Source organism: Typopeltis vanoorti, chromosome 17, assembly GCF_054136105.1.
Source record: "Typopeltis vanoorti isolate ZY-2024b chromosome 17, IOZ_Tvanoo_1.0, whole genome shotgun sequence".
Lineage (NCBI taxonomy): Eukaryota > Metazoa > Arthropoda > Arachnida > Uropygi > Thelyphonidae > Typopeltis > Typopeltis vanoorti.
The window spans coordinates 6,578,159-6,599,363 of NC_143565.1; the positions used below are offsets into that span (position 1 = coordinate 6,578,159).

A 21,205-nucleotide genomic window follows, 5' to 3' on the forward strand; every position below is an offset into this window, starting at 1 on the left:
AATATGATATTGATGCCATCTGTTCATACCTCTAATCTTTCTCAGGACTCTCATATCTGCAGTCTCTAGTCTTTGGTCAAGTGTTTTACTTCTGACAAAGATCTCAGATACATTAGTTAAAATTGGTTTGAACACTGTCTTGTATACAGCTATTTTCGTGTTCCAACTAATTTCTCTCTTATTCCATATGAATTTATTCATTTGACTTCCTACTATATCAGCTTTGTTGATTCTGTTGTCTATTTCTATATTTAATTTACCATCTTCATTAAAAATCGTGCCTAAATAGCTGAAATGTTTTACTTGTTCCACAGGTTCTCCATTCACAACACAGTTGACATTTTCAATGATTCTGCCTATTTTCATTGTCTTTGTCTTTTTATTGCTGACCTTCATACCATATCTATTACAACAGCTATTCAATTTAGTCAGAGAATCTTGCAGACTTGTAGCGGATTTATTTAGAAGTATAACATCATCTGCATAAAGCAAAGAGCTGACATTAACATCTCCAATTTTGATATCATGTTTAATACCACTTCATAATGTGATCCATATAGATAATGAATAACAGAGGGGATAATGTACATCCATGTCTCACCAGATTTAACATTAAACCATCTTCCTGTACTTTCTTCAATTCTAACTGCTGACTTACAACTCAAATAAAGACAAAGTATCGCTTGATATAATGCCCCATTGACACCATATAACTGCAGCGTATTGAATAGCTTCTCTCTTGGCACCTTGTCATATGCCTTTTCCAAATCGGCAAAACTTAAATACAGATCTCTGTTATATTCCCATGCTTTCTCGACTATTTGTCATAAAGTGAAGATCTGATCATGACAGCCTCTATTTGGCCTGAATCCAGCTTTTCTTCCACAATTCTTCTCAACCGTTTCTCAAACATACTTGCATAGATCTTGCCAGGAACACTCAGTAGGGAAATACCTCTGTAATACTCACATTCTGTTTTATTTCCCTTTTTATATATGGGTACTATGAGAGCTCTACTCCAATCATTGGGAATTCGTTCCTCTGTCCAGGCTTTCTGAACTATGCAGTGCAGCCACTGTAAGACTTTTATACCACCATACTTCAGCATTTCTGGTCGAATATCATCTACTCCTGCCTTTCCACATTTCAAGCCTTTGATGGCTTTTCTACTTCAAGTATGGATATGTATTCCTGACTGCATGCCTGGTCAGTGCTTTTTACCACTGTGCTGTCATCACTGCTTGTTTCATTTAGCAGTTTTTCAAAGTAATTACTCCATACTTCAAGGATATCTTTTTCTCCTGTTTTCATGTCACCTTTATCATCTCTAACTCCTTTTACAGCACTCTTTCCTCCATTCCTAAGCTTCTTCAACAACCTCCAGAATATTTTGCCACCGTCTTGATATTTATTTCCTGTATTCTTGCCAAAGTCTTCCCATGAATTTTGTTTAGCTAGTTTTACACAGTGTTTAGCATTCTTGCATTTGTCTCTGTATTATCTAAGAGCACAAGCTGACTTATTTGCCAGGAACTTTTGATATGCTTTCTTCTTTTCCTTTACTGCCTCTTTAACTTCCTGTGTCCACCAGGGAGTTCTAATTTTTCTATCCTTGCAGACAACCTCACCACATGCCTCTCTGCTAGAATCAATCAATGTTTTCTTCAGAGTTTGCCACTGAATCTCCGAAGTTTGATTCCTGTTCTCAAACTCTTTCATTTTTCCTTTCAATAATCTTTGCGTATTTTAGTCTACAGTTCACATCTGAGAGCTGTTCAACTTTTATTCTCTTTAAAACTTTCTTACGTGTTATTCTTTTCAATATGAAATTCAATTTTATCCTGCTCAAGACTAAATAGTGATCGCTTCCAATTTCAAATCCTCTGTACACTCTGGTGTCCTTCACCAGGGAGAAAACATCACTATCAACAATAACATAGTCAATGAGACTTTCTTATTCCTATCCTCTTCTCTCCATGTGAATTAGTGCACATTTTTATGTTGGAACATGGTGTTAGTAATAACCAGTCCATGTCCTGAGCAGAAATCCAACAGATATTTGCCATTATTATTAGCTTTGCTCTTTTCTCCAAATTTTCCGAAAATATTTTTGTATGTCTCACAATCATTTCCTACTCTACTATTTAGATCCCCAACAAGGACCAACTTTTCCTTTTTCATTGTGTCAGTTGCTTTTTCTAAAGCCTCAAAAAATTCCTCCACTTCTACCCTAGTAGAACCTTCTGTGGGACCATAGGCACAAATAAGTCTCATTGTCCAGTTTCCCATTCTCATATTTGCCCACATTACTCTACTTGAGACTGACTGCCATTCAAGAAGATTAGCCTTGTATTTTGTGTTGAATACTATGGCCACTCCTTCTTTTCCTTGATTGTCATTGCCTGAATATAACATTTTGTATTTATTGCTCAGAAAGATCTCAACAGTTTTGGTCTTTTTTATTTCAGTCACCCCTCTTATGTCGATCTGATACTTATCTAATTCCTCAGTTAGCTCAATTTCTTTGCCATTGAGGCTTCTTACGTTGATAGTACCGATCTTTAACTTTGGTGATGTTGAGTTGAGGTTTGTTTTCAGATTTGTTCCAGTAGCTGACCTTTCGCTGTTCACCCTGGTTCTCTGGCGAAGACAACGGGGGCCTTGTTTAACCGGGCGATGCCCCAGCTGGCATGAAATTTTGTCGTGTTTTACCATCAGTGATAACCTAGTACAGTTGAAGGTTGATTTATCTAAGTTGCTCTTGCAATTCAGAATATGGAGTGGCACAGTATAACATAAATTTTCTTCATATTCGAAAGATATATCAGCCTACAACTAGTTAAATACTAAAGAGAGAGAATGGTAAGACGATAGAACGTGATTGAGAAGAAGTTACCATCCAAGAAAATTGTGTTGTCTGTGTGTGTGTTACAAGAGTTATTTGTTATCCCTGAATTAAAAACTTAAAGTTACATGTCCTTTTTAATAAAAGTTCTTACATGTATTGCTGCTTGTTTGAAGTCCAGAATATTTTTTTTAAATATTTATACATGCGTATATATTGCAGGTACTTGTGCTTGCTCCAACACGTGAACTTGCACAGCAAATTCAGCAAGTTACAGATGATTTCGGGCGCAATTCATTTGTACGAAATACATGTGTTTTTGGTGGAGCTCCCAAAGGTCCCCAAATTCGTGATTTGGAAAGAGGTAAGCAGTTTACTTTTTTCCCTCTCCCTTCTCCATCATTATCATGAAACTTTTGCTGCAGTTTTGATTCTAACACACGAACACATCCACAGAGAGAGAGGGGGGGAAAGAGAGAGAGGAAAAAAAGAGGCTAGATTGCAAACATACAGGGAATAAAGGATTGTGAGTAGTGGAAAAAAATTTGTAAAGGTCTTTATCCAGTAGTTGGTTGTAAGTAGGCTTATAAGCAATAACATAATCTTTAATTCTGCATGAAAATTGAGGGGGAAAAAATACAGAAATGCCATTTTTATACATAACATCTTGTAATGACTCTAATCTTCTTTCTGCAGCTTACATCCTAACAGTGAGATATCGGTAAGCCAAGAAAACATTTTAGCACAGCCAATAGAATAAGGTTCTTGAAAGTTTTTTTCACTTGGTTATAAATTAAATTAAAGATGCTAAGAAATTATATTCTTGTTTAATATTTTATCCAAGTGCAAGCAAACAAAGTTTGTGCATGGAGTATCTTCATGACTGGGCATCTTGTATATGGAGGCTAATGACTTCACATTTCTTAGTATATCCCCATAATGCAAAGCACCTTTTCATTACATATATATGAGAAATCATGTTGGCGATTTAATGGAATATTTACAGCACTAGGAAAGGATTAAAAACTTTAAAGTTTTTAATTCAGCAATAACATATAATTCTTGTAACACACAGACAACACAATACTAAATAAAACGCATGGGTGAACTCTAAAGTCTGACTATGTGGCTTACCCTCTGTGGGCATTTATAGGTGGCCTAGGATGTAAAGTGGGACATCTGACAATTATTGTTTCCCAAATTTTGGGAAGTTTTATGCATCCATATTTATTTAAATTTGTTTGATTTCTGAGTGCTTCTGCAGATTCTAAAAACAGTTTTTTCTTTTTGAATTTACTATGGTGGAATGTAGTGATTTTCTTCCAGGAGATCCTGTGGGTTGTATCCAATACATGGTCTGCAAGGCCAGATTGACCATAATCATGATTGCAGATGTATTATTTGTGTTCTTCTAAATGGATGGTCACTGATTTACCTGTCAGTCCAAAGTAAGCCAGCTTGCAGGAACAGGGTGTTTTATATACTCCAGGCACTGAGAGAGGAGGAAGCTAATCTTTGGTAGAATGGATAAGGGTAGCAAGTTTCTGGTGGGGCTTCAAAGCTGGATAGAGGTTGTACTTTTTTAAAGACCTGCCTATTTTTTTCTGATGTGCTATGGATGTAGGGAATGGTGATGGCATTTCTGAAATCCTTCTGAAACGGATTATTGTTTAATTATTATATAACAGATTATTTTTTAATTCTGTAATCACTGTAGCCATTGGAAAGGAAGGTGTTGTGTATGTGGTTGAGTTTGGTTGAAAGAGAGGTTCCACTGGAACAAAGATTATGGGCTCTTTTGGTTAGAATTTTAATAGTGTAATATTGTTGAGAGGGGGTGATGGTGGAAAAGTTTGTGAATGTATCTGCCTGTGTGAGTGAGTTTTCTATATACAGTGAAGGAAAGGTTACCATTAGGAAGGTGTGTTACTAAGGTGTCTAGGAAGGATTAACTATTGTTATTTTCCTTATCCATCGTAAACTGGCTTCTTGGATGTAAACTATTGAGGTGACTTAGGAAGGAGTCTAATGCATCTGGGCTATGAGGTCAAATAGAGAACACATCATCTATATATCTTAGTCAGATACAAGGTTTGAGAGAAGCTGAATCTGTGACTCATTTTTCAAAATTTTCCTGGTGAGAGGGAACCAATAGCAGTTTCCTCTATCTGTTTGTAAATTTTGTTTTAACAAGAAAAATAACCAGAATTGATGGCAAAGGAAAAGAGATCTAAGATATCAGAATGAAAAACATTTTTTAAGAGTATTAAGGTGTCATTTAAGGGAATATTGGTAAACAGTGAGGTGATGTCAAAGCTTACCAATATATCTTTATTAGTTAAAGTTAGATTTTCAATCAAGGTTTTAAAATGAGTAGAGTTTTTTATATAGGATGTGGTAAGTAAAATGAGGAGAGGGGGGGGTATGAGAGTTAGCCAGCTGCTTTGACAGTTTGTAGCATGGTGAATCAATGGCATCTACTATAGGTCTTGGGGAGGGAATTAGGGTTGTGGGCTTTAGCTAAATCATAAATTGGAGGGGGGAGGATGAGAACCCAGGGGTTTGAGTTTTTTTGTAATGTCCATCAGCCGGGAAGATACTTTTTTAAAGTAAGTTTTTTAATTTTTTACTTGTGTTTTTGTGTGATTGGAAACATTTTTAATTCTATTAAACCTTCAGCATGATGTCTTCCAGGCACTTAAGCCTTAACACACACACACACACACACACATATGGGACATATTTGACTTCTCCATTACTTCAACCTTAGTATCTCTTCTGGATCTGGCTCCCACTGATGAGACCTCAAATAAGGTCAACCCAGTCTGGGTAGTTGCCCTTTCCATAATTCCTGTATAGCTTAGTCATGAAGATATTTCACTTTCAAACTTTGTTTGCTTACACTTGGATAAAGGATCAAACAAGAATATAATTCTTGGCTTCTTTAATTTAAGTGTAAAGTTCATTAGGCATATATGTGTGTATGTAAAAAAAAAAAAAAAAAAAAAAAAAAAAATCACCATCATCAAATTCCTGCCATGTACCATCAAGGGGTGTACAGGATGTGATAGTACTACATGAAAAAAATTACGTCATTACTAACTTCCTATCTACAATTTTCCTCCAAATCAGTCTGTTGCTTGTCAAGACTCCAACATTATCAGATCTTATATTTCTATCGTCTAAGGCACTTTGTACCGTATCAATCCATGTATTTTTGGTCTTCCTTTGGGTCGTGTTGCTGCTAACCTGGCAGAGAACACTTGTTTTGCTAATCTTTCCTCACCCATTCTGTTTAAGTGACCATACCACCTGAGATTAGCTCTGCTAATGCATTCCTGGATGCTGACGATGTCAAGTTCTTTCCTAATATCTTCGTTTTTAATATGATATTTCCATTGATGCCCTCTGTTCATGCCTATAACCTTTCTCAGGACTCATATCTATGGTCTCTAGTCTTTGGTCAAGTGTTTTACTTCTGACCCAGCTCTCAGATCCATAAGTTAAAACTGGTTTGAACACTGTCTTGTATACAGCTAATTTCGTGTTCTGGCTAATTTCTCTCTTATTCCATATGAATTTATTCAATTGACTTCCTACCGTACCAGCTTTGCTGATTCTGTTGTCTATTTCTATATTTAATTTACCATCTTCATTAAAAATCGTGCCTAAATAGCTGAAATGTTTTACTTGTTCCACAGGTTCTCCATTCACAACACAGTTGACATTTTCAATGATTCTGCCTATTTTCATTGTCTTTGTCTTTTTATTGCTGACCTTCATACCATATCTATTACAACAGCTATTCAATTTAGTCAGAGAATCTTGCAGACTTGTAGCGGATTTATTTAGAAGTATAACATCATCTGCATAAAGCAAAGAGCTGACATTAACATCTCCAATTTTGATATCATGTTTAATACCACTTCATAATGTGATCCATATAGATAATGAATAACAGAGGGGATAATGTACATCCATGTCTCACACCAGATTTAACATTAAACCATCTTCCTGTACTTCCTTCAATTCTAACTGCTGACTTACAACTCAAATAAAGACTAACTATTGCTTGAAATAATGCCCCATTGACACCATATAACTGTAGCGTATTGAATAGCTTCTCTCTTGGCATCTTGTCATATGCCTTTTCCAAATCGACAAAACTTAAATCCAGATCTTTGTTATATTCCTATGCTTTCTCAACTATTTGTCGTAAAGTGAAGAACTGATCCTGACAGCCTCTGTTTGGCCTGAATCCAGCTTGTTCTTCACCAAGCTTTTCTTCCACAATTCTTCTCAACCGTTTCTCAAGTATACTTGCATAGATCTTGCCAGGAACACTCAGTAGGGAAATACCTCTGTAATACTCACATTCTGTTTTATTTCCCTTTTTATATATGGGTACTATGAGAGCTCTACTCCAATCATCGGGAATTCGTCCCTCTGTCCAGGCTTTCTGAACTATGCAGTGCAGCCACTGTAAGACTCTTATACCATCATACTTCAGCATTTCTGGTCAAATATCATCTACTCCTGCTGCCTTTCCACATTTCAAACCTTTGATGGCTTTTTCTACTTCAAGTATGGATATGTATTCCTGACTGCATGCCTGGTCAGTGTTTTTTACCACTGTGCTGTCATCACTGCTTGTTTCATTTAGCAGTTTTTCAAAGTAATTACTCCATACTTCAAGGATATCTTTTTCTCCTGTTTTCATGTCACCTTTATCATCTCTAACTCCTTTTACAGCACTCTTTCCTCCATTCCTAAGCTTCTTCAACAACCTTCAGAATATTTTGCCACCTTCTTGATATTTACTTTCTATATTCTTGCCAAAGTCCTCCCATGACTTTTGTTTAGCTAGTTTTACACAGTGTTTAGCATTCTTGCATTTGTCTCTATATTCTCTAAGAGCACAAGCTGACTTATTTGACAGGAACTTTTGATATGCTTTCTTCTTTTCCCTCACTGCCTCTTTAACTTCCTAGGTCCACCAGGGATTTCTGATTTTTCTATCCTTGCAGACAACCTCACCACATGCCTCTCTGGATGAATCAATCAGGGTTTCCTTCAAGGCTTGCTACTGAATCTCCAGGGTTTGGTTCCTGTTCTCAAACTCTTTCATTTTTTCTTCAATAATCTTTCTGTATTTTGGTCTACAGTTCACATCTGAGAGCTGCTCAACTTTTATTCGCTATAAAACTGTCTTACATGTTATTCTTTTCAATATGAAATTCAATTTTCTAAAAAAAATATTGTATGTATGTGAAATACATGTATATTTGTTTGTTTAAAAAATAACAGGGTAAAAATTAATAGCTCAAAAGGAATTTGGTGATAACCAATGCTTGTGATCCAATGTCCGATGTGTCCCCATTAGTAGGAATTCACTTGAATATATAAAAATGATGGTACATAACATGATGAAATATTCTTTATTTCTTGAAAGTAAACTTTTTGAAGGTGTTGCTGGAAAAGAAAAATGCCCAGAACAGTTAAGAAGTCTCAGGGTGACATAATCGGTGTTACTAAAATATAAAATAAAACAAGTGAAATACTGCTAAATATTAACTATAAGTTGTTATGTTTATATTTGGGCAATAGTGATCAATAAAAGGAAGTAATAATAGTTGTAGTAATCAATGCTAAACATAAAGATAAATTTCTTGGATTGCAGAATCTCAAGTAATTGATGTAGGAAAATGTTAAAATTAGAAATCAGACAATCTTGTTGGTGCTGTGGTCCTACATAAGGTTCGACTGAGGAAGACTTTCAGGAATTTTTTGAGTATTAGAGAAGGCAGCTGACATGAAGGAAAAGCTATTTCTTGTTGGAAATCTTAGATGATTGGGAAATGAATATCAGACGTACAAAAAGTTATGTAAAAATTTCAGAAAAAGGGCAAAAGATAATAATGGTAAGTACCCTGTTGGATATCTGTTCGTGTCTATTGAAACCAGTAAACCACAGCCCCCCCCCCCTTCATAACAAGGATTACTCCAAATTTATCACCATTCCCTACATCCGAGGCACCTCGGGAAAAAATTACCAAAATCTTAAAAAAACATATCTTGACCTCTTGTTACAGATCATATAGAAAATTGGCATCCCTTATCCACTCCACTCAAGACCAACCTCTTCCCCTAGACCTACCTGGTGTATACCAGGTCCCTTGTAGCTGTCCTACTTTGGCCAAACAGGCAGGACAGCGAATATCAGAATTTCAGAACATAAATTTCAACAATAAATTATAGGACTACATCCGTTTTCACCAGTATAGCCACTCTGGTCTTGCTGACCATGCTCTGGATACATGCCACAGAATACGGTGGAAGAAAGCCACAATAATACACCATAGCAAGTTCAAATTTGAAAGACTTTTCATGGAATCAGCCTCAGCCCTAAGAAACATTCCAAACCTCAACAAATATGGTTGCATGAGACTGCCCCAAATTTGGGAGACCTTCAGCCCAACAACCAAGAATACCTACATATCCTGCTAGGGGGCACCATTAAGACTTTTAGGAGAAACATTAACTTCCTCACTTCGTTCATCATTTACTGTGCATAGTGTGTGTGCACGTGTCTTTATTTTAAGTTCCTTTGAAGATGGCAACATGACATTGCTGAAATATTGGAAATATATATTGAAGTTTATTTAATTTATATTCTAGTGTACGTTGTGAATTCCTTAAGTTAATTAATAATCATGTATAATCAACGTATAAGCCTTTCTATGAGAATCTGTTCATGTCATGCCATTATATTGGATCATGGCATTTGTAATGCCATGATCCAATATAATTATGTGCACTAATCCACACATGCAGAGAGAGAGAGAGAGAGGAAATGCAAAAGAAATAAGTTATTGTTGATAGTGATATCCACACATAAGTTCAGGATATGAAATATAATGGGGATTTGAAATTGGACATGATCACTGTTTAGTTTTAACCAGAATTAAAATGAATATCTTAGTGAAAAGAAAGATACATAAAAAAAAAGTTTTAAAAAAAAGCAGAGATGGACTTTAAGAGGTGAACTGTTGACTCAAATATGTAAATGTTATTGGAACAAAATTGAATGACTTTGAAACTGTTCCTTGGAGACCAATGTTCCCTGTGTGTGATATTGAAGTGTATTTGCAGAACACTCATAAAAGGGAGTGTACATGCCTAACTCTTTGCATAAGTGTATTATAAAAATGAATTATAAGTCATACTTGGTGCTGATTTTATTTAGTAATTTGTCCAATATTATTGTAGCCTATGCCATGTAGGTGAAGTAACACTTATATCAGCAAATTGTAGGGGCATGCTTGTTTAGAGTGTCTACTATCTACAGTATAGTCACTTGAACTCATGCAAATAGTGATGGATGTTTGTAACTACTAAAATTTAAATGAATTAATTTAGTTCTCACAGTTTTGCTGTTTATAGCTAGATGAAAAAAAAGACCAGTATTAATCTGAGAAATATTACTAGCAGTTTTAGTGCATTAAACCCTCAAAATGTCATTGTCAAAATTAAAGCCAAAAAGATCTGAAAATTCATTTAAATTTGAGTGGCTGGACAAATGTGATATAATTTGTTTAAACTTAATGTATGTGTGCAGTATTTAAGTAACTGAAGGAGTAAGCATTTAGGTTCTCTTATAGAAATATTTGAACAGAAAATTATAGAAAGATTTTATAAATTAGTAAAGCAGATTGATTGGAGCTTGGAAGAAGAAGACACAATAAAGACTTAGCCAACTTCAACCAACAGATAAAACAATTCAAAATGTAGGCAGATAAGAATCAAATCACAAGGAGAATCTCAGCCAAGAAACTCTTGAACTGCTATGTAAAAGAAGAGCGTTAAAAGATTCAGGTTCATACTCATTTAGAATATATAATGATTAGCAAGTTACCGAGAATAAGATTACACCAAATTTAGAATAATAAACTAAAAGAGGCAGCAGAAAAACAAAGGAGCCTAAAAAAGATAGAAATGGAATTAAAGATGAAACAAATAGTAATATCACCTGTCCTAGATGAACACAATATCGGGAAAACAAACAGAAAAGAAATGTCCAGAATTATTTATTAGTGTAAGCTCTAATATGTCACTCCAATAAAGTTAACTGATATAAAGAAACACCAAAAATATTGTCAGAATAGGTAAAATATGCACTACGTCATTAGGTCAGAATGCCCAATCCTCACCTTCTCATGGTGCACCCTGTTGGGTATCTACTTGGATACTGAACGAAAGAGGATGGGCTGGCAATTTGGGATTTAGCCGACCAAATTGTATTCTTATCGGTTAAATCAAAATAAAAAATGATGGTACAACATGACAAAATTTCATGCCGGCTGGGGCATCGCCCAGTTAAACAAGGCCCTCGTTATCGAAATCTATGGTATCACTTGATGTTGCGGCCATTTCTGCTACTTCATCTGTAGTTTCATTTCCCTTTAATCCCACATGGGATGGGATCCATTGGAAGATTATTTCAGAATCTTTATGTAGTTTGTTTATGTTTTTTTGCCCTGTCTCTAAGTATTTTTTGATGGCTAGTGTAGCAGTTCTTAATAGCTTGAAGGGCTGCTAAGGAATCTGTGAAAAATATAAGCTCCTTTGGGTTTTGTTTATCAAAATATTGCAGTGCTGTGTTAATGGCTATTAATTCTGCATGGTATGAGTTGCATCCTGTTAGTTGTTTTTAGTTCTATATTATGAGAGCCATAGATGAGTACGCCACTCCCAGAATTGCCATTTGGATTTTTGGAGCCATCTGTGTAGATCTTTATTGAGTCAAGTCCATACTCCATTATTTTTTGAAAGGGCTAATGATCTCAAGATTTCAGGGTTTTCTAGGCTTTTTTCCTCATGTTTCCCTATTTCAGAGTTGATAACTATATTTTTCCTGTCTTGATTTGGAGGAACTGCTAGGTAGTTGGCTATTTTATTTGGACAATCCAAGGGAATTTTATTTTATAATAAATTTAGTTTAATCCTTTATCCAAGTGTGAGCAAACAAAGTTTGCACCTGAAAGTATCTTCAGGACTGGGGTAAGGTAGTACAACACCGGGCAATTTGTTGCAAAGGTGGAGCGAGCTAACATCACTCCTATCTCAGTATCTCCCATAATGCAAAACATCTCCTTGCGGATATGTATAATATTATGCATTAAGGGAAGGGCCACTACCCAGACTAGTTTCGACCTTTATTGTGGTCTCTTCAGTAGGAGCCAGGCCCAAGTGGAGATACCAGGCAGAAGCATTAGCAAGGTCATCTCTACCTATAGGGGTTGCCAAACGGTGTGCCACCTTTTTATTAAATTACTCTGGATTTAGAGAAAGATGTTGAAAGTTTATTTTTCACTTGTTTAGACTATAATAAATTTAGTTTAATCCTTTATCCAAGTGTGAGCAAACAAAGTTTGCGCCTGAAAGTATCTTCAGGACTGGGGTAAGGAAGTACAACACCGGGCAACTCGTTGCAAAGGTGGACCAAGCTAATATCACTCCTATCTCAGTATCTCCCACAATGCGGAATTTTATTTTCTATGATTTCATGCATTTAATTGTACATATTTGGTCTGATGTATTACAATAAATAACTTTTATTATTAAAAGACCAGAAGATAAATGATAAAATATACAAAGAGCCAACAAGTTTCACTAGCCACTGTCTAGCATTTTCAAGGCTGAACTGGTGTGAAAACAAATGCATTGAGTTACATTTCAAAAATATAACTTTAGTAACTGTTAGGCTGTTACATTTGATCATCCTGTTTGAAGGCGTGCATGTGTTCGAAAGCTTCAGTCAGATACCGGTACATGACCGCGTGTTTTGTAGTTGTTTGCATATTGTAATTCTGTTGAACTGAGAGAGATGATGAGATTTTTCCATATGTCTTTAAGAACAATGCCCTGATTTCTATTTAAATTATTGTTCTTAAAGACATATGGAAAAATCTCATCATCTCTCTCAGTTCAACAGAATTACAATATGCAAACAACTACAAAACACGCGGTCATGTACCGGTATCTGACTGAAGCTTTCGAACACATGCATGCCTTCAAACAGCATGATCAAATGTAACGGCCTAACAGTTACTAAAGTGTATGTTTTTGAAATGTAACTCAATGCATTTGTTTTCACACCAGTTCAGCCTTGAAAATGCTAGACAGTGGCTAGTGAAACTTGTTGGCTCTTTGTATATTTTATCATTTATCTTTTGGTCTTTTAATAATAAAAGTTATTTATTGATTTCATGCATTGTTGATTTTTTCTGTATTCAGTTTGTTGGTTTCCAGTTTATAAAAAGTTCACTTGTTCTATGATGTACAAGGTTGGCTGTTTTTTCTACAAATTTGGTAAGATTTTCTTGCCACCTAATTTTTAAAGGAACAAGGTTGGATTCGAATTCTGCTATTTTTCCAGGAGTTGTATTCCTTAGTCCACATATGAGTTTAGCTACATTTTTCTGAATTTTTATAAGCTTGTCTAAACTGGTTTGTGATGTTTGCATCCAGATAGGCTAAGCATATTCCATTATCATCATCATCAAATTCCTGCCATGTACCCTCAAGGAGTGTACAGGATATGACAGTACTACATGAAAAAAATTACATCATTACTAACTTCCTATCTACAATTTTCATCCAAATCAGTCTGTTACTTGTCAAGACTCCAATATTATCAGATCTTATATTTCTATCATTTAAGGAACTTTGTACCGTATCAATCCACCTACATCTTGGTCTTCCTCTGGGTCGTTTTGCTGCCAACCTGGCAGAGAACACTAGTTTTGCTAATCTTTCTTCGCCCATTCTGTTTAAGTGACTATACCACCTGAGATTAGCTCTGCTAACGCATTCCGGGATGTTGACAATGTCAAGTTTTCTTTCCTAATATCCTCGTTTTTAATATGATATTGCCATTGATGCCATCTGTTCACCCCTGTAATCTTTCTCAGGACTCATATCTGCAGTCTCTAGTCTTTGGTCAAGTGTTTTACTTCTGACCCAGCTCTCAGATCCATAAGTTAAAACTGGTTTGAACACTGTCTTGTATAAAGCTAATTTAGTATTCCGACTAATTTCTCTCTTATTCCATATGAATTTATTCAATTGACTTCCTACCATACCAGCTTTGCTGATTCTGTTGTCTATTTCTATATTTAATTTACCATCTTCATTAAAAATCATGCCTAAGTAGCTGAAATGTTTCACTTGTTCCACAGGTTCTCCATTCACAACACAGTTGACATTTTCAATGATTCTGCCTATTTTCATTGTCTTTGTCTTTTTATTGCTGACCTTCATACCATATCTATTACAACAGCTATTCAATTTAGTCAGAGAATCTTGCAGACTTGTAGTGGATTTATTTAGAAGTATAACATCATCTGCATAAAGCAAAGAGCTGACATTAACATCTCCAATTTTCATATCATGTTTAATACCACTTCATAATGTGATCCATATAGATAATGAATAACAGAGGGGATAATGTACATCCATGTCTCACACCAGATTTAACATTAAACCATCTTCCTGTACTTCCTTCAATTCTAACTGCTGACTTACAACTCAAATAAAGACTAAGTATCGCTTGATATAATGCCCCATTGACACCATATAACTGCAGCGTATTGAATAGCTTCTCTCTTGGCACCTTGTCATATGCCTTTTCCAAATCTACAAAACTTAAATACAGATCTCTGTTATATTCCCATGCTTTCCCGACTATTTGTCGTAAAGTGAAGATCTGATCATGACAGCCTCTATTTGGCCTGATTCCAGCTTGTTCTTCACCAAGCTTTTCTTCCACAATTCTTCTCAACTGTTTCTCAAGTATACTTGCATAGATCTTCCCAGGAACACTCAGTAGGGAAATACCTCTGTAATTCTCACATTCAGTTTTATTTCCCTTTTTATATATGGGTACTATGAGAGCTCTACTCCAATCATCGAGAATTCGTACCTCTGTCCGGGCTTTCTGAACTATGCAGTGCAGCCACTGTAAGACTTATACCACCATACTTCAGCATTTCTGGTTGAATATCATCTACTCCTGCTGCCTTTCCACATTTCAAGCCTTTGATGGTTTTTTCTACTTCAAGTATGGATATGTATTCCTGACTGCATGCGTGGTCAGTGTTTTTTACCACTGTGCTGTCATCACTGCTTGTTTCATTTAGTAGTTTTTCCAAGTAATTACTCCATACTTCAAGGATATCTTTTTCTCCTGTTTTCATGTCACCTTTATCATCTCTAACTCCTTTTACAGCATTCTTTCCTCCATTCCTAAGCTTCTTCAACAACCTCCAGAATATTTTGCCACCTTCTTGATATTTATTTTCTATGTCCTTGCCAAAGTCCTCCCATGACTTTTGTTTAGCTAGTTTTACACAGTGTTTAGCATTCTTGCATTTGTCTCTGTATTCTCTAAGAGCCCAAGCTGACTTATTTGCCAGGAACTTTTGATATGCTTTCTTCTTTTCCTTCACTGCCTCTTTAACTTCCTGTGTTTACCATGGAGTTCTAATTTTTCTATCGTTGCAAAAAACTTCACCACATGCCTCTCTAGCTGAATCAATCAGGGTTTTCTTCAAGGCTTGCCATTGAATCTCCAAGGTTTGATTCCTGTTCTCAAACTCTTTCATTTTTTCTTCAATAACCTTTGTGTATTTTAGTCTACAGTTCACATCTGAGAGCTGCTCAACTTTTATTCGCTTTAAAACTTTCTTATGTTATTCTTTTCAATATGAAATTCAGTTTTATCCTGCTTAAGACTAAATGGTTAATCCTTCCAATTTCAAATCCTCTGTACACTCTGGTGTCCTGCACCATTATGGGATGGATAATAGAGGTATATGTGACTTTTAAGGTTTTAGCATTGGCTTCCCACTCTTTACCTGAGATACTTTTCATGATATTTAGTCTTCTTTTTGCTCTGACTGCAACATTGTTGATATGTTTATTGAAGCTTAGTGATGGATCCAGAGTAACTCCAAGGTATTTGGGGTTTTCATTAAATGCAATTAGTTGACTGTTTAGCTTAATCTTTGGTCTACACTTTCTGAGGTGGTTATTAATAGTAAAAACACAGATTTCTGATTTAGTTGGGTTAATTTTGATTTTTTGGTTTTCGCAGTATGTAGCTAAACTTTCAATGGCTTTGTTTAAGTGACCTTCGGCTGTTTCTAGGTTGTTGTGAGCTGACAATAGGACCAAATCATCAGCAACTATATCTATCTTTGTTTCTTTATTTACATTTTTATATAAGACATTTAAGTAGATGGAAAAAAGGAGGGGCTCAAAATGCTACCTTGAGGGAGTCCCTATCTTATTTTCACTTTTAAAAAGGTATTATTTTTGTAAATTATCACTTTTGAAAAGGTATTATTTATTTCAACTCGAATTGTTCTATTTCTTAGAAAGTCGTAGATCCAGTTAAGAACTTTCCCTTCTATTCCAATATGACAAAGTTTGGAAAAGAGTTCTGCCTCCACACCTTGTCAGAGGCATTGCTAAAATCTATAAAAGCTGCAATGGTGGATTTGGTAGGTTTTGTCTGGAAGTTATCTTGAATTGTCTAGGTTAAGTAGAAAAGTTGATCAGTTGTTGAGTGATTTCTTCTAAAGGTAGCCTGAAAATGTGATAGTATATTATTTTTGTTTAGATAGTAATTCAAACGTTGGAGTATCATTTTTTCCATTAATTTGCCTCGAATTGAAGTCAGTGAAATTGGTCTATAACTTCCTGGTATTTTGCGGTTTGTTAGGCTTTAAGATTGGTATGATTGTGGCTGTCTTCCAGTCTTTCGGAACTTTTCCTTGTTTTAGGCTATTGTTGTATAGGCGAAGTAGCCAATCAAGATGTTTGATCGTATTTCCTTGTATGTTATCTGGTCCATATGATTTATTTATATCTAGTCTTTCCAAGGCATCTCCCAATTCAGAGATTGTAAATGGATTCAAGAAAAGTTTGTTTTGATATTTTGGGGAGTTTGCAGCATTTTCTGTTGTTGAGCCTGTTTTGATATTTGATGGTCTTTCCTAGTATTCATCTCTAGTTTGCTTATATTTTGAAAATGAAAGGCAAAGGTATTTGCAATCCCCCTATCTCCAATTTTGATATTTCCATCTGGATCTTTTAGCGTGTTAGTCTCACTTGCCTTTGGTAGGTCTCTTTGTAAATTAGCAGTCACTTTCCAAAGTTTGGTATCTGAAGTGTTTGGATTTAAGTTATGGCAAAATTCTTGCCTCCTGTTCTTTGTAATATATTATATTTTTGTTTAATTTCAGCATTTATCTTGTTGTACTCGATCCTGGTTTCTGGAGAGCTTTCAATTTTTAAGATGTTAAATAATTCATTTCCTTGAGTTATTTTACTGGCAAGTTCCTGGTGAACCTTTGTGTAGTTTGAAATTACTTTTCTCCTGTAGCCCTTTGGGATACTTTTCTTTGCTGCATTTAGGATAGTGTTCTTCCAAGTTATATAGTCTTTGTCTAAGTCATCATGGTATGTGTGATCTTTTAGCATATTACTTACTTCATCCTTGTATTTCTCCCAATTTGCCTTCTGGAAGTTCAAATGATATTTTCTTTTTTGGGTGGGTCTAGTCATTTTTGGGTTCGGATTGATTAATATTGGAGTTTGGTCAATTTCTACTGGTTCCAAAACAGACCAAATAGCTTTGTTGTGAAGATCAGGAAACACCGCAGTGATATCTAGGGCATCTTTTGTACCATAAGAATGAGACAGATAAGTAGGTTCTCCACTGTTGAGAGTCATTAGTCCTGTTTCATCTACGAAATTACTCAGGTTTTCTCCTCTTGAGTTTATTTCCTCAGAACCCCATAACAGGTGTTTGCTATTCATGTCTCCTAAGATAATGGAGTTTTCTTCATTGAGATGGGATAGGTTAGAAAGATTTGGTCCAGGTTTGTCAGGTGGATGATAACAATTGAATATGTTTAATGGCTTTTTTACTTGGTTCCAGTATTTGGATTCCTTGTATTTCAGTTCCTTCTGATACCGTGTCTAACTCAACAACTTTATATGACAAGTTTCGGATTAGTCAAAAGCCCCCCCTCCATTTTGGTCCGTAGGCCTATCTTGTCTTATGATTTCATAGTTTTTAATGTTTAGTCTGTTGGTTTGTCGAAGTTTGGTTTCCTGGATGCATATAATATCAGCATCATGTTTGTCAGCTAGTAGTAATAGTTCATTCAGTTTTTCTTTGCTTGCTGGGGTAACGATACCATTTAAATTACATTGGATGATATTAATATTTCTTGTAATGGGTGGAATGATTTGCTCATTTCTCAACTCTGACATCATTTCCAAATCAAGAGTCGTGTATAATCACTGAAGTATAATCACTGAAATTTGTCTCCATGATGAGAAAAAGAAGAAATGCTGCTGTTGTTAGATCTAATGCTCTTTGACCTCGAGTTCCTTCTTATACATGCTGCTTGTCTCCCAACAATTCAATAAATTCCTCTTCGTTCTTTTCATGAGATTTCTATTCTGCACAATTAGTGTTTGGATAATTAAAGCCACCTATAATGATCACTCATTTAGTACCCACAAAGCTAAATTGGCAATTCATTTCTTCGTCCCCTGCAACTAAGCCGCCTGGTCTGTAGCAGCACCTTACCATATATTTCATTTTGTTAGCCTCCACTTTACACTAGATAACCTCATACTTACTGCTGCATGAGACATTGTTATCATTGTTGTTTTCTTGCATTCCTACCCTAACTGGGCTTAAGTCGTCTGATATCATTAGTAGTACTTCCTCTCCTCTCCTATCTCCTCTGTCATTCTTAAAAATAGTATGCCCATTACACTTGATCCCAGTTACCATATCTGATTCTGATAGCCAGGTTTCACTTATGCCAACAGCCTTAGGCCACATATTCAATAAAATAATGAATTCATTTTTTTTCTGATGTTCCTGGCATTTGAGTAGCAAACCTACAGTTCTTACTCAATTTTTTTACAATTTTTACGCAGCAAAAAAGAATAGCATATCTGGGTAGCAAATCTACAATTTTTACTCTCTCGCATTTCTTTCTCGCTTCTTCCAACACACCTTTCATATCCTCTCTCATACTATACTTGTTGCTATTTACATTATTAGTTCCTACCAGAACCATCATCTCTTTTACTTTTTTGTTTTTTTTTCTATTTTTCAATTACATTTGTCATATTGGGGTGCAGATCGGGGCAATGACTAGTCTCACAGCAGAAGAGGTCCATTTAGCAATAAAATCGCTAAAATCGGGTAAGGCTGCTGGCGATGATGAAATTCGGCCCGAAATGCTAAAAGCCTTAAATCGAGACGGTGTTCTCTGGCTGACTCGAGTGTGTCAGGCTGCTTGGATATCTGGGCGAGCACCAAAGCAATGGCAGATAGGCATAATAATAATAATAATACCAGTCTTTAAGAAGGGAGACAAGAAGGATTGCAGTAACTATCGTGGCATCTCTCTGCTCAGCCTGCCTGGGAAAGTGTATGCTAAGTGCTTGGAAAGACAGTGCAGGAGCATAGTTGAGTCAAAGTTCCAGGAAGAACAATGTGTCTTTCATCCTGGTAGAAGCACAACTGTCCAAATCTTCACTTTAAGGCAAGTCTTTGAGAAATCTTGGGAATATGCCAAGAATGTCTACACATGTTGTGTGGACTTGGAGAAGGCATATGACCGGGTTCCTCGGGATAAGCTTTGGCAAGTAGTACAGGAGTATGGAGTGGATGGCCAACTATTAGCTGCCATCAAGTCCCTGTATGAATGCCCAGAGTTTTGTGTCAGAGTAAACAGCACAAAGTCTGAACCTTTCACAGTCTCCGTTGGCCTCTGCAAAGGGTGTGTTCTGTCACCCCTCCTTTTCATAATATTTATGGACTGGATTGATAGGCACAGCCGAGGCAGTGAGTGTGTCAGAATTGGAAGATGTAGCAGTGGACGTCTGCTTTTTGCAGATGGCCTAGTTCTGCTTAGCTCTTCCACAGATGACCTCCAACGGACCCTGGATAGGTTTGTAGCTGTTTGTGCAGATGCTGGAATGAAGATCAGTGTGGCCAAAACTGAAACATTTGTGGTCTCAAGACAACCATCCCAGTGCACTCTATATGTAAGTGGAGTCCCAATGAGGCAGGTGGAGAAGTTTAAATACCTTGGGTCCATATTCACGAATGATGGAAAATGGAACGTAGAGCTAGATACTCGAATTGACTTAGCAAGCTAGAATTGACTTTGCCAGAAGGCAAAGCTGGCTGTCTTCAATACAGTCTATGTCTCCATCCTCACCTATGGTCATGAGAGTTGGGTAATGACCGAAAGAATGCGGACACGAATCAAAGCGGCTAAAATGAGGTTCCTTTGAGGGGTTGCGGGGTTAACAAGACTCGACAGAGTCAGAAGCTCTGCAATTCAGGAAACCCTCAATACTCAACCACTGCTTCTCTGTGTTGAGAGATCACAGTTACGTTGGTATGGGCACCTGGTCAGAATGCCACAAGACAGGCCCTCTTTGCCAAGCCAGAGGGTGGGAGGCCATGTGGAAGGCCAAGGACTCACTGGATAGATTATATCCAAAACCTTGGGTGGACACATTTTGGGAATCCCACCAGAACACCTGAGCTTGGTGGCAGAGGATTGTGACCATTGGAAGTTCCTCTTGCAGCTGTTGCTCCCACAACCCAATTAGGAAAGGTGGGCCTTAAAGATGTATGCTTGTCTGTATGTATTTGTCATATCTTTAATTTTTGCCCCCATGAAACTAGAAGTAGTGACTCCCTTAGCAAGCACAAATTTTTAGATTGAATCACCATACCATATCACCTCTCTCTCTTTTTTTTTTTTAAGTGACTTACCTTGTTGTTATTCATGTTATTAATTCAGTGCTTTCCTGCCTCTTCTTCCTGTGATCCTTTTTTACTCATCCTAAGTTTTGTTAAATGTTTTCCACTTTTTCTAATTCTCTGGTCGATTTTTTAATAATTTCCTTTGATTGGGATATTTTTAATGTCGGATTATCCTCAGATAAATTATCACTACAGCAACACTTTTGCTCATCCATCTGAAGAGTGTTCATCAGGACAAACATTCTCTTCAGTAGTAACAACTTGAGCCTGAGCTTTAGACACTGCCCTGTTGTGATGAGTTTTCGGCATCATTCTTAGGAGTAGTAAAAACTAATAATATTTGTACAGTTATGTTATTAAATGCTGTATTACAATAAATACACTAAATACTACAGTAATATACTAAAAATATACCAATAAACCTTAGAAAACACTCAATAAATCAATAAAAATCACTGACCTTTCAGGAACTTCCTAACAGT

General features: G+C 36.2%; 1 protein-coding gene across 1 annotated transcript in view; it reads left to right on the top strand.

The window, feature by feature from the left end:
• The window catches only part of LOC150097114 (putative ATP-dependent RNA helicase DDX5), a 226,691-nt gene that overhangs the window by 67,632 nt on the left and 137,854 nt on the right, over positions 1–21,205 (top strand). The window contains exon 6 of the mRNA XM_090407103.1: positions 3,068–3,209. Coding sequence (XP_090263229.1) covers positions 3,068–3,209 — 142 coding nt within the window. The remainder of the gene's footprint in view (positions 1–3,067; positions 3,210–21,205) is intronic.